At 38.3% G+C, this 14104-nt stretch overlaps 1 protein-coding gene across 3 annotated transcripts in view; it reads left to right on the top strand.

The window, feature by feature from the left end:
* The window catches only part of KDM2A (lysine demethylase 2A), a 94022-nt gene that overhangs the window by 58166 nt on the left and 21752 nt on the right, over positions 1-14104 (top strand). For all 3 annotated transcript variants that reach the window (XM_081064594.1, XM_081064595.1, XM_081064596.1), the window contains 6 exons: positions 704-882; positions 4915-5021; positions 5607-5700; positions 6884-7037; positions 8165-8280; positions 12511-12637. In XM_081064594.1, the coding sequence (XP_080920720.1) occupies positions 704-882; positions 4915-5021; positions 5607-5700; positions 6884-7037; positions 8165-8280; positions 12511-12637 (777 nt within the window). The remainder of the gene's footprint in view (positions 1-703; positions 883-4914; positions 5022-5606; positions 5701-6883; positions 7038-8164; positions 8281-12510; positions 12638-14104) is intronic.

Here is a 14104-nt window from a genome sequence, read left to right as displayed (position 1 = left end):
TTCTCCCCCTACTATTTTATGCTCCCCATGTGGCATTATGCCTTCTGTTGTAGTTGTTAACATTGGTTGAGAATTTGATATAGAAAGATCTTTGTATCCATCATGGTATCTTTTTCATTTCATTCAAATATTTATGGAATGCTTGTGGGGGGTGTATTAGAAATACTTGACGGGTTTGGGAGCTAACCCTTTTAAACAAAAGAACAGACAGATTCAAATTTAATCTAGTACTCAGTAAATAGTGGGTCTTCTATTCAAATTGTGGGTAGACTAGGTTTAGTTTCAAACCTGCGTCAAAGCAGTGTGGCTCCGTGGGTCAGCGCAATGAGTTGGCTCCCTGGGTTCTTGTCCTGCGAGTTACCCAGCCCCTGTGCTCGCCTCTACAACATGGAGATTAGTACTTAGCAGTTAGAATTGTTACGATTGAGTGAGAGATCGACGATCAGATTCATTTCCTGACCCCATAGTAAGCATGCCAAAGCGAGTGGTTGTGGTTTTTAATACTAAACGTTGTCTTTCCCATTTTCTGTGATTTGATTTCCTGTTGATTATCCATGTCAAGTCAGAGCTATCTCCTTGTCTATTACTGAATACCCTAAATGAGAAAGGATAGTTTGTTTCCTTCCACTTGTATTTTCTGTTCTTAATATGTTGAAGGATGTTAGTGGCACAGTAGAGATGATGGGTACATCTGTCGTGGCAGGGAGTCGGCGCATGGTGGATGTCATGGATGTGAACACACAGAAAGGCATTGAAATGACCATGGCTCAGTGGACGCGCTACTATGAGACCCCGGAGGAGGAGCGAGAAAAACTCTATAATGTCATCAGCCTGGAGTTCAGCCACACCAGGCTGGAGAACATGGTGCAGAGGCCCTCCACGGTGAGCCCAGCCATTTTCTCCGCACTGTCGTTCTCATCCGGAGGGGCGTTGATGTTCTGGGCGAAATTAGTACTTTTTGTGCATACCAAGATGAAGATGAAGGGGAACAAGACAATTTGATAAGAATATCTTGTACTTTCAGGAGGTTCATCATTTTCCAAAATCACTTACTACTGTACAGGGAGGGGCCATTCTGATTTGCATCATCAATACCTTAATTTAGGACCATTGGCCTTTGCACATAATGGAGAAGAGACTGAAAATTCACTCTTATAAGAACTGTCAGTAGGAAGTTTGCCTAATAAATTTCTGACCTATAGGTTTACGTTTGCTGAGAAACTTGGGAGAAAACTGGTGTAGAGCCAGATGATTGTTTTATGAGATGATTTCTTGAATAGATTCTACTGTATGACTAGTAGCAATAAATCGATACCCCATCATAAGGGAAAGTTCATTTTTGATCCTTAGCTCTCCTGAAGATAGATACAGATTTTACCAATCTTTTTGCAAAGTAGTGGCTGCCTACAGGACCTCGAGAACAGTTATTGTCCTGAGGGAGATGGGTTACATTTTTGAAATATACCTGGTCATTTTGGACCATTTTTATTCATTTAATTCCTGACTCAGAACTCACTTTTGTCAAGTATTCCACCTGGAACAGCAGAAATTGGAATGTACTAATTATTTTTTTTAAAGTCAAGGTCTCTGTTTTATCCTATCTCCATTTAAATTATTTGAATTATACCCTTTGACTTTGAAAGTTTGAAATACGGTAATTGCTTGTAATATCATTATATATGTATATATGTGTATATATACATATGTACACACACATACGTACATACCTTCTGCTTACTAATAAATTGCATTGTTATCACTAATAAATTGATATGTATAGACCAATGGGAAAATGTTCGTAGTATTTCATTATTATCTGAAGAGACAGTATAATTTTTTGTCATTGCTTCTTGTTACTGGAGATTCCATAACTAAATACAGAATTTCTCGTTAAGAAAACTCCTCCCCCAATGACAAAAATCCTCTTTATAATAATTATCATTTGGTTCGTCATGTGGAAATACAAGAAGACAAGAAATACCGATGGCTAGAAGTTAGCTTTGTTATTAGCCAAACATGGTCTACTTAGTAAATAAAGAATTCAATAAAGAGAGGGATGTAATAATCACAATAACATTTTTTATAAGTGTATTCCTTAATATTTTTAGAATTTCAATTTAAAAATAATATTGTAGTTATAAAATTAAAACTTTCCCATTCTTAAAGTTTAGAAATGTTACTCACACATGAAGCCTTCTTTGTAACATCCTTAATTTATTCATTTTGTCCCTAGTTTTAATGATAAAAATGTTATATCATTTTATAAAAATTAGAAAAGTCCTGGGGCGACTGGATGGCTCAGTTGGTTAGAGCGCGAGCTCTGAACAACAGGATTGCTGGTTCGATTCCCACGTGAGGTAGTGTGCTTTGCCCTGTGCAACTAAGATTGAAACGACGACTGGACTTGGAGCTGAGCTGCGCCCTCCACAACTAGATTGAAGGACAACGACTTGGAGCTGATGATCCCTGGAGAAACACACTGTTAATATTCCCCAATAAAAATTAAAAAGAAAAAGAATAGAAATAACAACAACAAAATTTAGAAAAGTCCTGTACCATTAAATAGAGGAGTAGATCTGTAGAAGGTCTCAGAAATACAAAATTTTCTAGAGTACAAAGGACAATGCACAAGTATCTTTTAGGGACCTAAAGCATGACCGGAAAGATTGCGTGAGCTATTAGCAAGGTCTCCTCCTAAAAGCAAGCAAACTTTCTATGACCTTGCTATGTAAGAAGTAACATGCTTATTCTGCTGGGCTACTCTTTATTTATTTATGGTCCCCACTCCGCCCTGCCACAGTGTATCCATCCATTTTTCTAGGTCTTTTCTAATATGTCTTTCATAATGCTTTTTTTAAAACCAACTTTAGTGAGGTACAATTAACATACAATAAAATGTACCCGTTTTAAATTTCAATGAGTTTTGACAAATGTATTCATTCATGTAATAATCTTTTACATAAACTAGATAATCTCTTGTTCACCATGATCTTCACACCTTCAGAATTCGTTTATTAGTTTAAGTGCCTACCACATGCTACACACTGTGCTTAGAGGTACCGTGGAAAATAAGATCTTTCTTATCCTCAGAATGCAGAGTCTCATAGGAAAGAAAGACGAGGAAATAGGCATTTATATAAACTTCAACATGGTAAGTGCTTCAAGAGTGGATCAACACGGAGTGTTGTACGGCCAATGGGAAGGACCCACCTAACTGAACTGGAGGAGAACTGGGGAAACTGCTTGGAGGAAGTAATACCTAAGCTTGGCATAAAGGAAATAAATGAGGCAAAGAGGAGGATTAGAATTTCAAGGAGAAGGAATAGAATGTCAAAGTAGGTGCAGGGAGTGAGGTGGGCACCTTTTCAGTGCCCACTGTGTGCTGGCATAAGGTGGGATTCTCTGGTGAGATGAGAGATCAGTTAGTGTCATGGAGATGTAGATAAAAATGGCAACAGACACAGTGTGCACATTGGTTGGGTGATAGAAGGCCATGACCTGTGTTTGCACAGTGTATGAATACATTAGGTCTCAGGTATTGGATTTGTTGCCGGTTGGGCCCTATGTTGGTGCAAACAGGTAGAAAACGGGAGATTCTCCGTACTGGAGACTTGTTCTCATGTGGATGAAGCTATTAGCAAAAGGCCTATCCAGAGTCTAAAGATTAACCTAAGAAAAAAGTATGAATACCTTACCGTAACATTTTCTTGGTAGTCATACGATACCTAATAATACCAAATAAAGGGAGGCCGGTGAAAAATTCTGGCCAGAGAAATTGAGCTTCCTCTGAATGAACACTGGGTGAAAACAGTCATGTGTTTCTAACTTCTCTCCCCATCCAGACCCAAGAACTTACAGTGTGTTGAGCAAGTATTGTTATTCATTACTCTGAGAAGGGCTTCCCGAAGGATAATACCAGGCGATGGGAGGTGCTGGCCACTACATTAGAGAACAGAAAGTAGACTTTGATGGAGGGAAAGAAAGGAATCTGGTCTCATTCACTCTCTAGGCCCAGTGGACACTTGGTTAAAACTGTTGGCTCCCTGAGCGGAAATGTTTTGAAATGGACTAGCAAGTTAACCTTCATTGTTGCTCCTGGTCTTGCTTGTTTCAACTTGCATGTCATTGATGATCCCTTCCAAACACTCTCCTGCAGTTTACATCTGGATGTCCATTGGGCCCCCGCCTCATGCTTATGCACAGATTGTATGCATTTGTTTATATATTATAAAGAAATAAATGATCAAATGTATCAATGTTGTTATAAAGCTTACCAGATACATGTTTTTTTACAGCCATATGTTAGATATTTGCAACATCAGTGCTTCACTGGATTCACGGTGGTTTGGCTCACACTTGATCTACCTGAGACTGTTTCTTAAGAGACCAGATGAGTTCCAGGGGCTCGCATATGATCTCGAGAAAACATGACAGACCTGGAATTTCTGATTTGTAACCTAGTATATTCTATAGCGCATAGCAAGACTACAAAGCTCCACTGGATTTGTTTTTGTTTTTTCTTGTTTTCTTTTTTTCTTTTAACTTTCGGTAGCTAAGTTGCTCTGTGTTACACCTTTCAGTAAGTTTATAGGTGCTTTCCAGATATTGGATCAAAAAAAATACTGTTGATTACACTCATACTGACACAGAAGAGAGGGCCTGGATAATTTAGTGACTTCATTTTGATTAGTGCTTGATGATCATGTTGTGGAACCATTAGTCTTTATTCTCATTGAATAATTACTTTCAGGATGTTTGCCTGTTGACACTAAGATTCAGCAGCAGATTATTTTCATTTGCTTATAATTAAATTACAGTGTGTATTTTGAGAAGTTCTGTTTTTCTTGACTTTCAAATTCTCTTCAATCCCCATCCTTCCTTTGAAGCCTAAATGTTTCCTCCTCCTCTTTGAAGGTGGATTTCATTGACTGGGTGGACAACATGTGGCCGAGACATTTGAAGGAAAGTCAGACTGAATCAACAAATGCCATCTTGGAGATGCAGTACCCTAAGGTGCAGAAGTAAGTGGCTCAGCCTGTGTGTGCCCGCCCATGTGCTGTGGGAGACCAGCGTGCCAGCAAGGGACGTTCCTCCCTTAGGAGCCTCGTTCCGTGTCCTAAACGATCAAAACCATGAATTGTTAAAAGAGGAGCCTTTGCAGTTCAAAGGGAAGAGTCTATGTAAGAGAACCATAGCCCATGATCACATAGTTTAAAAACCAAAACACTTGGGCCAGCCTGGTGGCTCGGGCGGTTAGAGCTCCATGCTCCTAACTCCGAAGGCTGCCTGTTCAATTCCCAAATGGGCCAGTGGGCTCTCAACCACAAGGTTGCCAGTTCAGTTCCTCGACTCCCGCAAGGGATGGTGGGCTGTGCCCCCTGCAACTAACAACGGCAACTGGACCTGGCGCTGAGCTGTGCCATCCAAAAAAAAAAACCAAAACACTTACTTTCTTGTAATGTGGTGACTTGAAATTGCATTCCTCTCACTGGCTGGGAGTGGGTTAGGCGGAAGGTAGAGGAAGTACACACGGCGAGAGGGTGGCATTGTGTTGGGGCAGGTTCTCTCTTGCCAGTGCACTAACCCTGCTGCCTTTTTTGGGTCAGGTACTGTCTAATGAGTGTTCGAGGCTGCTATACTGACTTCCATGTGGACTTTGGTGGTACCTCTGTTTGGTATCACATCCATCAAGGGGGAAAGGTACGGTCTGGTGATGGGGTTGGAATCTGACGCTGGTTGTAGGACTTCGCTTCAGTTCATGCATGCTTAATACACCCTGGATATGAACCTATTAGGACTTTGTTTCCACTCGTATCTAGCAAGAATCGTAGATTAAGTTGACCTTCTTGACCTTGGCTAGAGTTCAGTAGGAATTAGTATTCATCTAGCCCACTATTACTATGCCAACATGGACAGAGCACTTAGTAACCCTCAACAGTCCTGTTTATAGAGTCCCAAAGCAGAATTCTCCAAATGAAGGCAAGGAAGTGGTGTTTGGAAGACAAAGTAATTTCTCTACATGAAAGTGTAATAAGATAGTAGAAGGGAACAGAAACTTTGGATAGATTCACAATGAAATCAGCAAATTGGGATTCAAACCACCTTTCCCTATCTATATGGAGGCATTGGTCTGAAAGGTGACCAAGAAAGCCTTTAAGTCCTCTCTGAAGATATAAATAGACTTTGAAAGATTATCCTCATTCCTAAAGAACTATATTCTAGCTGGTCCAAGAGCGTTTCTGAATGCTGTAAGAATGGAAATCTAGAAGTAATACCAGAGGCTTATAGAATTATACTCTTACTGATACCCTTTTCCCCTTACTTAGAAGTGAATGCATTTGTAAGAGGAAAGTAAAACTGGAATGAAAACAGATAAAGCTTTTAAAATATGAGGTCCTAATCTAAAACAACTGTACCTCCAAAGTCATTTTATTTACTTTGGATCCATTTAAGTGGTATCTTAAGTTTTATCCTTTTGGTCTTGGTTGCTACCTTGGAACAAAGCAACCCAGGCCTGTCTCTTGAAGATTTTGTACCTAACCAACTGTACCCTTTAGCACTCTAGCGGCCAGACAGCCAGGGGCGAGTAGGGGACTGTGTAAGTAACAAGCCGAATGCTTCACTTCTCTTTGAGTCTTGGATGGGTCCCTTGTTCTTCAGTTAAACCCCAGGGAAACCCTTATGCTGTTTGATCAAGTGGAGAACAAAAAAAGATCTGTATCTTTGGGGCCCTTAGAATTTCCCAATTTTCAAGTTCTGTTGACTGGGAGAATTAATTGTTGGCCTCTCTTCTACCTGTTGGTCTCAACTTTGTTGATCAGTTGAGGGAGGCGACTGGGTCATGTCAATGGCTGTTAACAGACTGAAGTTTTTTAACTCACAGGTCTTCTGGCTCATCCCCCCTACAGCCCACAACCTGGAGCTGTACGAGAATTGGCTGCTGTCAGGGAAACAGGGAGACATCTTTCTGGGTGACCGGGTGTCAGATTGCCAGCGCATTGAGCTCAAGCAGGGCTATACCTTCGTCATTCCCTCAGGTAAGCAAGATGGGAAAGGTGGATTATCTCCGCTAGCCACTTTCTTTTCTTAAAGAAAAAGGAATTGACGATTACTGCCAAGAATGATTATGATGCTGGGTTAGGCAGAAAACATGGCTGTCCTTTCCCTTCGCTATGGAGCAGATGCTTAGATTTCTTTTTAAGGTGGTGCTTTTCCACTAAAGGTACAATAGAGACTTCTTCGAGCTACATGTTTAGGTCCCACATTAGCCCTAGATATTCAGCTCTAGAGATAAGACCTGTTCTGCAGGTATACAACCCCTGGTTAAGAACTACCTATTCCTCTAAAGGATGGCTGTGAAGGCTAGGGAGAGTGCTGAATCAGTAATATTTTTGATCAGGTCACTAGTTCCAAAATAAGTAGAGAGAGCACAGATTTTGGAGTCACAAACCTGTATTAGAATTAAGACTATGCATTTACCTGCTAATACCACTGTGGTCAAGTATTGAAATCCCTTTCTTATTTTGTGAGAAGTACGTGAAGACACCTGTAAACTATCCTGTATTGAGCGTTGTTTGTAGTAGGTGCTCCAGTAAATAGAAGCAGCATTTATTAAAAGTTTGTTAGGGCGGCTCAGTTGGATAGAGAGCGAGCTCTTAACAACAGGGTTGCCGGTTCAATTCCCACATGGGATGGTGGGCTGCGCCCCCTGCAAGTAAAGATTGAAAACGGCGAATGGACTTGGAGCGGAGCTGCGCCCTCCACCACTAGATTGAAGGACAAGGACTTAACTTGGAGCTGATGGGCCCTGGAGAAACACACTGCTCCCCAATATTCCCCAATAAAAATTTTTAAAAAAAGAAAATCTTACCACACTTTGTGGCATCACTTTAAAAAAAAAAAAAAAGTTTGTTGAATGCTAAACACTTTACATGCGTTTTCTCATTTAATACTTACCAACAACCATATAAAGTTTAATTTATCCTGGTTTTATAGAGGGTAGTGAGGCTGCAAGAGATTAAATAAACTTAACCAACCACTAAGAGGCAGAATCAGAGTAAAAAGGAAGGAAGAAAAAGAGGAAGGAAGTCTCCTACTAGTTCTCTCAGGGGCCGTGTAATAATGTGTGCTCACAGCCACTGCCTTTCATTCCTTTTACTTCTAGGCTGGATTCATGCTGTGTATACTCCTACAGACACGTTAGTGTTTGGAGGCAATTTTTTGCATAGCTTCAATATCCCCATGCAGTTAAAAATATACAACATTGAAGATCGGACACGGGTAAGTAATTCTGTGTAACAATTAGATGTGAAGAGATTTATTCCATTTAAGAGTGGTGTTATAAGAGTTTAACTGATAGTTTGTCTCAAAACTTCAACTTCTCTTTGGGTTAAAATGCAGTGTTCACGTTTTTGGAACACAAAAAAGTTTTAACAAGATACCTACATGCTTGGTTTTGGGGACTCCAAATCTTTGAGTTTTTTGATATCTTCGATTTTTATAGGGCTAGAGATGGACATTTGGTAATCTCTTGAACCACGTTTTTTGTTTTTATGTTCTTAGAATAATTTGGTGTAATGAGATTTATCAACTCAAGATTCACAACTATAAATCTTTCTTTACTCTGATTACTATCTAACACTCAAAGTATTGTACTTTAATATATAAATTTGTATACTACGTTTCTCAAGTGGGGTTCCATGAGAAAATTAAGCCCTGTAGAAAATTATTTCTGTCTTATTTTCTCAGTTTTTTCCTAGGATAGTACATACCATGTTTCCCTGAAAATAAAACCTAGCCAGACCATCAGCTCTAATGCGTCTTTTAGAGCAAAAATTAATGTAAGACCAGGTCTTATATAAGACCGGGTATAATGTAATATAATATAATGTAGTGTAATATAATATAATTATAATACTGGCTATAATATAATATAATACCGGGTCTTATATTAATTTTTGCTCCAAAAGACGCATTAGAGCTAATGGTCCCGCTAGGTCTTATTTTTGAAGAAACACGGTAAATGTATAGGAAAAAGGTTAATTCATTACATGTAGTGAATACTTGAAGGCGAGATTTGGCAAACGTTTTCTGGAGTCAGACGCGCTACCGTTGCGCCACGAGGTCAGCCGGCAAATGTTTTCTGTAAAGGGCCAGATAGTAAATATTTTTGGCGTTGTGGGCCATAGAGTATCTGTTGTAAGTAGTTAACCTAACTAACTGCCTTCTAGAAGGAAATACTTAAATGAATGAGCAGGGCTCAAATAAAATAAAATTTTATTTATGGACACTGAAATTTGAATTTCATATAATTTTCCTGTGTCACAAAATACTCTTTTAGTTTGTTTGTTTTTCCAGCCCTTTAAAAATGTAAAATACACTCATAGTTCATAGACGTTACAAAAACAGGCAGCTAAACAAATTTCGCTGCTATTTCCTGGCTGACCCATGCCTTAGAGGAAACAGGGCTTAGTCCTTTAGCAGACTATATTTGGTAAGAGCTGAATTATATATAATTAAAGTGTAAATGGTATTGACATTAAACAGCAATTAGAGTATATTTAGAGTGTGTGATGTTTACAACTTGCTCTCAAGTCATTCAGCAAAATAATAACAGTGTATGTGAATAGAGATGAGCAAATGTGGGCAAATGTTACCAATTGGTGAATCTTGGAGAAGGCTCTGAAAGTGTTCATGGTACTGCTCTGGAAACTTTGGTGGATTTGAAAGTTTTCAAAATTAAAAAACAGCAATTAGTGAAGAATTCACACCTTTTAGAAGGAATGGTCATTGGCCTGGTTGCTGTGAACATGGTCAGTTAACTGTTTTGGTGCCTCTTTTGAAATACTTATTTTGGTTAGGTGCTCCTTACTACCTTACACACAAGATTGGTGTCGAAGTTACAGGGATTGCTCTCTTACTAGAATTAAAAGAAGATGTGCTTTTTAGATCAAACTTCTGTTTTTTTCTTTTCCCTTTCTCGGCCATGCTGGGATCGAACTGGCAACCTTGGTGTTCTTAGCACCGCGCTCTAACCAACTGAGCCAACCAGGCACCCCTGTAATGTGCTTTTTAAATACATTTTATAAAAATGAATTTGTGCTTGTTTGTTAAGAGTAATGCAACTACAAAAGACAGCAGGCATTTAGTAAGTTTGAAGCTATAATAATAGTAAAAATAGTTTAAATGTTTCAAAAGAGAAACATTACATAATTTCAGAATAGAATACTCTTATTTAACTCAAAAGCATTCTAAGAGGTAATACCACCCAATTGCTGTAAGATTGAATCTGAAAATCAGTTTTTAGAAAGCATTCCCATTTTTTGGCTAAAAATTACTGTTATGCCCATGGTTTAATTGGTTGCTCAGTTTGAGGGAATAAAGAGAGAATATATTTTTAGTAGCATAGGTAAAATGAGCACCTTATCTCTGCATGAAAAGATCCCTGCAGACTCGTAATAACTGATTATTACTGACTGCTAATAACTGCAGACTGGTTAAACTGGTAGTAACTGATTTTGATTTTATCTATCTGGTTTTACTAGACTTTATCAGAAAATGTCAAATTTCAGTATCTAACCACCATATTATTCCATTTTTCCTAAGTAAGGTTTAATTATTTTCTTCCAAATAAGGACCCCTTCTGTGTTACTATAAAATTTCATTGGATTCCCTACACATATACGCACAGTGATTTTTTTTTTTTTTTTTTTTTTACTTTCTACACCGACTTTTTATGTGCCAAGTACCAGCCTGGCATTTATTTACTGTGTTACTGACTTCTATAGACTTACAAAGTTTAATTTAAAAGAGAATGGATAGAGATGTTTTTACGAAAGAAATATAAAGTCTATTGTAAATTTAAGGCAATGCTTTGGTTACTTTTGCCATGCCAGTGTAGAAATATACTATTTAAACTCGAGTATTAGTAATTATTCTACTGATAGTGCTTAAAGGCTCGATAATTTTGTAATGAGGGTTATAAAATTTTTTTAGAAAAAATTCAATCCGTGTCTTAGAAATTGATATGCTCTGGGATGTCTGGCAGCATAGGTAAATGTAATGGGGCAGGTTGGTGTGTGTTATCTTGACTATTATTCATATAGTCTGAGGAGTTCCAAGTAAAAAATCAAAAGTTTAATATCCCGTTTTATATATTTTTTTTACTATCTTTATTATCCAGCTCTAAACAGAATCCCAGAGAGCTTCAGAATTTTAGGTTGTCCTGAACTTTTAATAAAGATCCTTCTAGAAAAGTGCTAATACAATTAAAAGGCAGGCATAGAAGCCCAGTGTATTATATTTAATTTGGGGGGACCTAGTATCTATTAATTCTTGTGTCCCCCCCTCAACACCACCTCACCAGAAGGAAATTAATTTGACTTTTAAATAAGGGAGGAGAAACCTCCTTGTTGAGGCTGTAGCCACATGAGAGGCCCATACCCAGAGCCTGGCTTCTCTGTGTGGGAAAGCTAATGGCATGTATGTGCCTCTCCTGCCTCAAGGAAAGTGATCTCATTCCACAGCGATACCCTGTGACCTGGAGAAGGGTTTTGAAAAGGGGCTCTTACCCAGATCTAGCAAGATGACTTCCTGACATAGAGCTTTGAAAAGGAGATGGGAACATTCTCAGGAGTTGCATAGTCAGAACGATCTTAACAGTGTTGTTTTGCTTATTCTTTTGAAAGGTTGCCTCTGTAATGGAAGACAGCAAACTATATTTAGGTCAGTCCCCCACCATTGGTCTTCCTCACTGGTTAATCCACGGATTTGCCTTTTCCTCGACTTTGCTAGATCTAAAGGGCAAATCTTTTTATTATTATTCAGCTGGAATAATTTCATCCTGCTTTGGGGGAGAATGGAAAGAAAACTAAAGACATTAGGTAATTAGACTATGTGGAGCAGTAATCTTGAGTTATGGATATACCATCTTGGCAAACCACAAAGTACAAGACAAGCAACCTGATAGTGGGGAAAATACTCAGTTTCATGTTCTAGACTGGCCATAGTTGGAGAATGAGTCTCTAATCATACTTTCATAGATGTAAGAACATAATAAAAACATGTAACTTCATCTTATGTCCTGTTTTTCCATTCGATTCTTTGTTCCATGGCCTTCTTATTCAGGGTAAAACTTTAGTAAAGGCAAGAGTGCTTGGCATGCCTTTGTAGTCTAAGAACCCTAAAACAATTTTCTCAAGTATATTGTGTCTTACTCTCACATTTTACTCTTTGTCCCAGAGCTTCTTTTTGATGCTTTGCTACTCCGCCAAGACAGCTTCTTAGTTGTTCGGAATGGTCTTTCCAAATACTTTCTATCTTTAGTGATGGTTTCCCAAGACCAACATTTTATAGGTTAACAGATCCTGTTAAATTCTTGCTCCAAACACCAGCCTAGCTTTGCAGATTGACTAGAGAGTTTTCCTAGGTTAATTAGTGCAGTGATTCAATTGTCTTACTCTCTCTTTGAAAATTGTTACCAGCTTGCTTTTCTCACTTTTGCTCCTGTAGGTTCCAAACAAGTTTCGCTATCCATTCTACTATGAGATGTGTTGGTACGTGTTGGAGCGCTATGTGTACTGCATAACCAACCGCTCCCACCTAACTAAGGAGTTCCAGAAAGAGTCCCTCAGCATGGGTAAGTGTTCTGCCTGCATGAACCTTCAAGACACCCACAGGACTGAGGGCGAGGCCAGGAATATTCAGTAGGCTGTTGCTCAATAGTTTTGTTTTTGTTTTTTTGTCTTTGTACTTACCTTCCTGAGGGTACCAAATTCATTCGTTGGAGCTGAACTCTGGTTACAGCTGATCTCCTACCCAGATGTGAATTTACTAGGTTACAAAAGTTCTCTGGATCTCATCTTTGTATGAGTGTTAGTATTTAGCTGCTCCAGAAAGTGATCAGTTGTCTAATGTATTGTCGTATAAAAAATGGTCTCATATAAGAAATGGTCTCGGGCACAATAAAAACTAGGAATGTGTCATCATAGTAACTCTTACTATATTCTGGGCGCTATACTAGCAGTACATATACATTAAGTTACATGTATACATTAAGTTACATAATAACATATTTGAGGTAGGTGTTATTTTTATTTTACAAATGGGAACGTTAAGGTTGAAGAAGATTTAAAAACTTGTTTATGATCTTAGTTGATAGTGATAAAGCTGCAGTTTGAACCAGGTTCGTAAGACTCTAAAATCTATATTCTTAATTTCTGTTTCCCCAACTTCTATCAAGAGAAATATTTTATTGGATATCAGAATAGTTTCAGTTATACATTTTTAGGCTGTTCCAAGCCTTAAAGTGAAGAGGAGCCAATACTGTAAATACCCTGTGGTCACATGTTTCATGGGATGTTGAGTCGAAGCAAGATAACTTTCTGCTTTAGCATTTTCCTCTGAGGATGTTGTATGATTCTCATTTGAAAATTTAAAGTGCTCACTGAATACGTGAAAGCAGGGCATAGACTTGCATATACAGAATGACCCAATTTTGTTTAAAATTCCATATTATCATAATCATGTCCATTTGCATAGAAAAAGATGGAAAGAAAATATATCACACTGTTGAGTTGTTATCAAGGGGGGTGGCGGGATAAAGGATGACTTGTTTACTTCTTTGCACATCCCTGTATTTTCTAAATTATTAATAGTAAACGTATTACTTTCATAATAAAAGACCAGTGAACATTTAAAAGTTCTTTCGTTAAAACTTTTATTTTCACTTTGTTTTGTTGTTAGCTGTGTTGCTAGGGTTTCTATTCCCAGAGCTTAATATTATGACCAAAACTTTGAACAAAACTACTTTTTTTATGTATGTATATTTTTAAATTAAATTTACTGGGGTAAAATATAAGTTTTAAGTGTACAATTCTATAATAAATCACCTATATACTGCATTGTGTGTTCACCAACCAAAGTCTAGTCGTCCTTCCATCACCATGTATTTGACCCCTTTACCCTCTTCATCCTCCCCTCAGCTTTCTTCCCCTCTGCCAACCCCCATGCTATTGTCTGTGTCTGCATTTGTCTCTTTCGTTTGTCCATTTGTTGCTTTCTGTGTTATATCCTACATGTGAGTGAAGTTACAATTCTTGTCCTT

Source organism: Rhinolophus hipposideros, assembly GCF_964194185.1.
Source record: "Rhinolophus hipposideros genome assembly, chromosome: 10".
Lineage (NCBI taxonomy): Eukaryota > Metazoa > Chordata > Mammalia > Chiroptera > Rhinolophidae > Rhinolophus > Rhinolophus hipposideros.
This window is presented reverse-complemented; position numbering and strand designations above follow the sequence as displayed.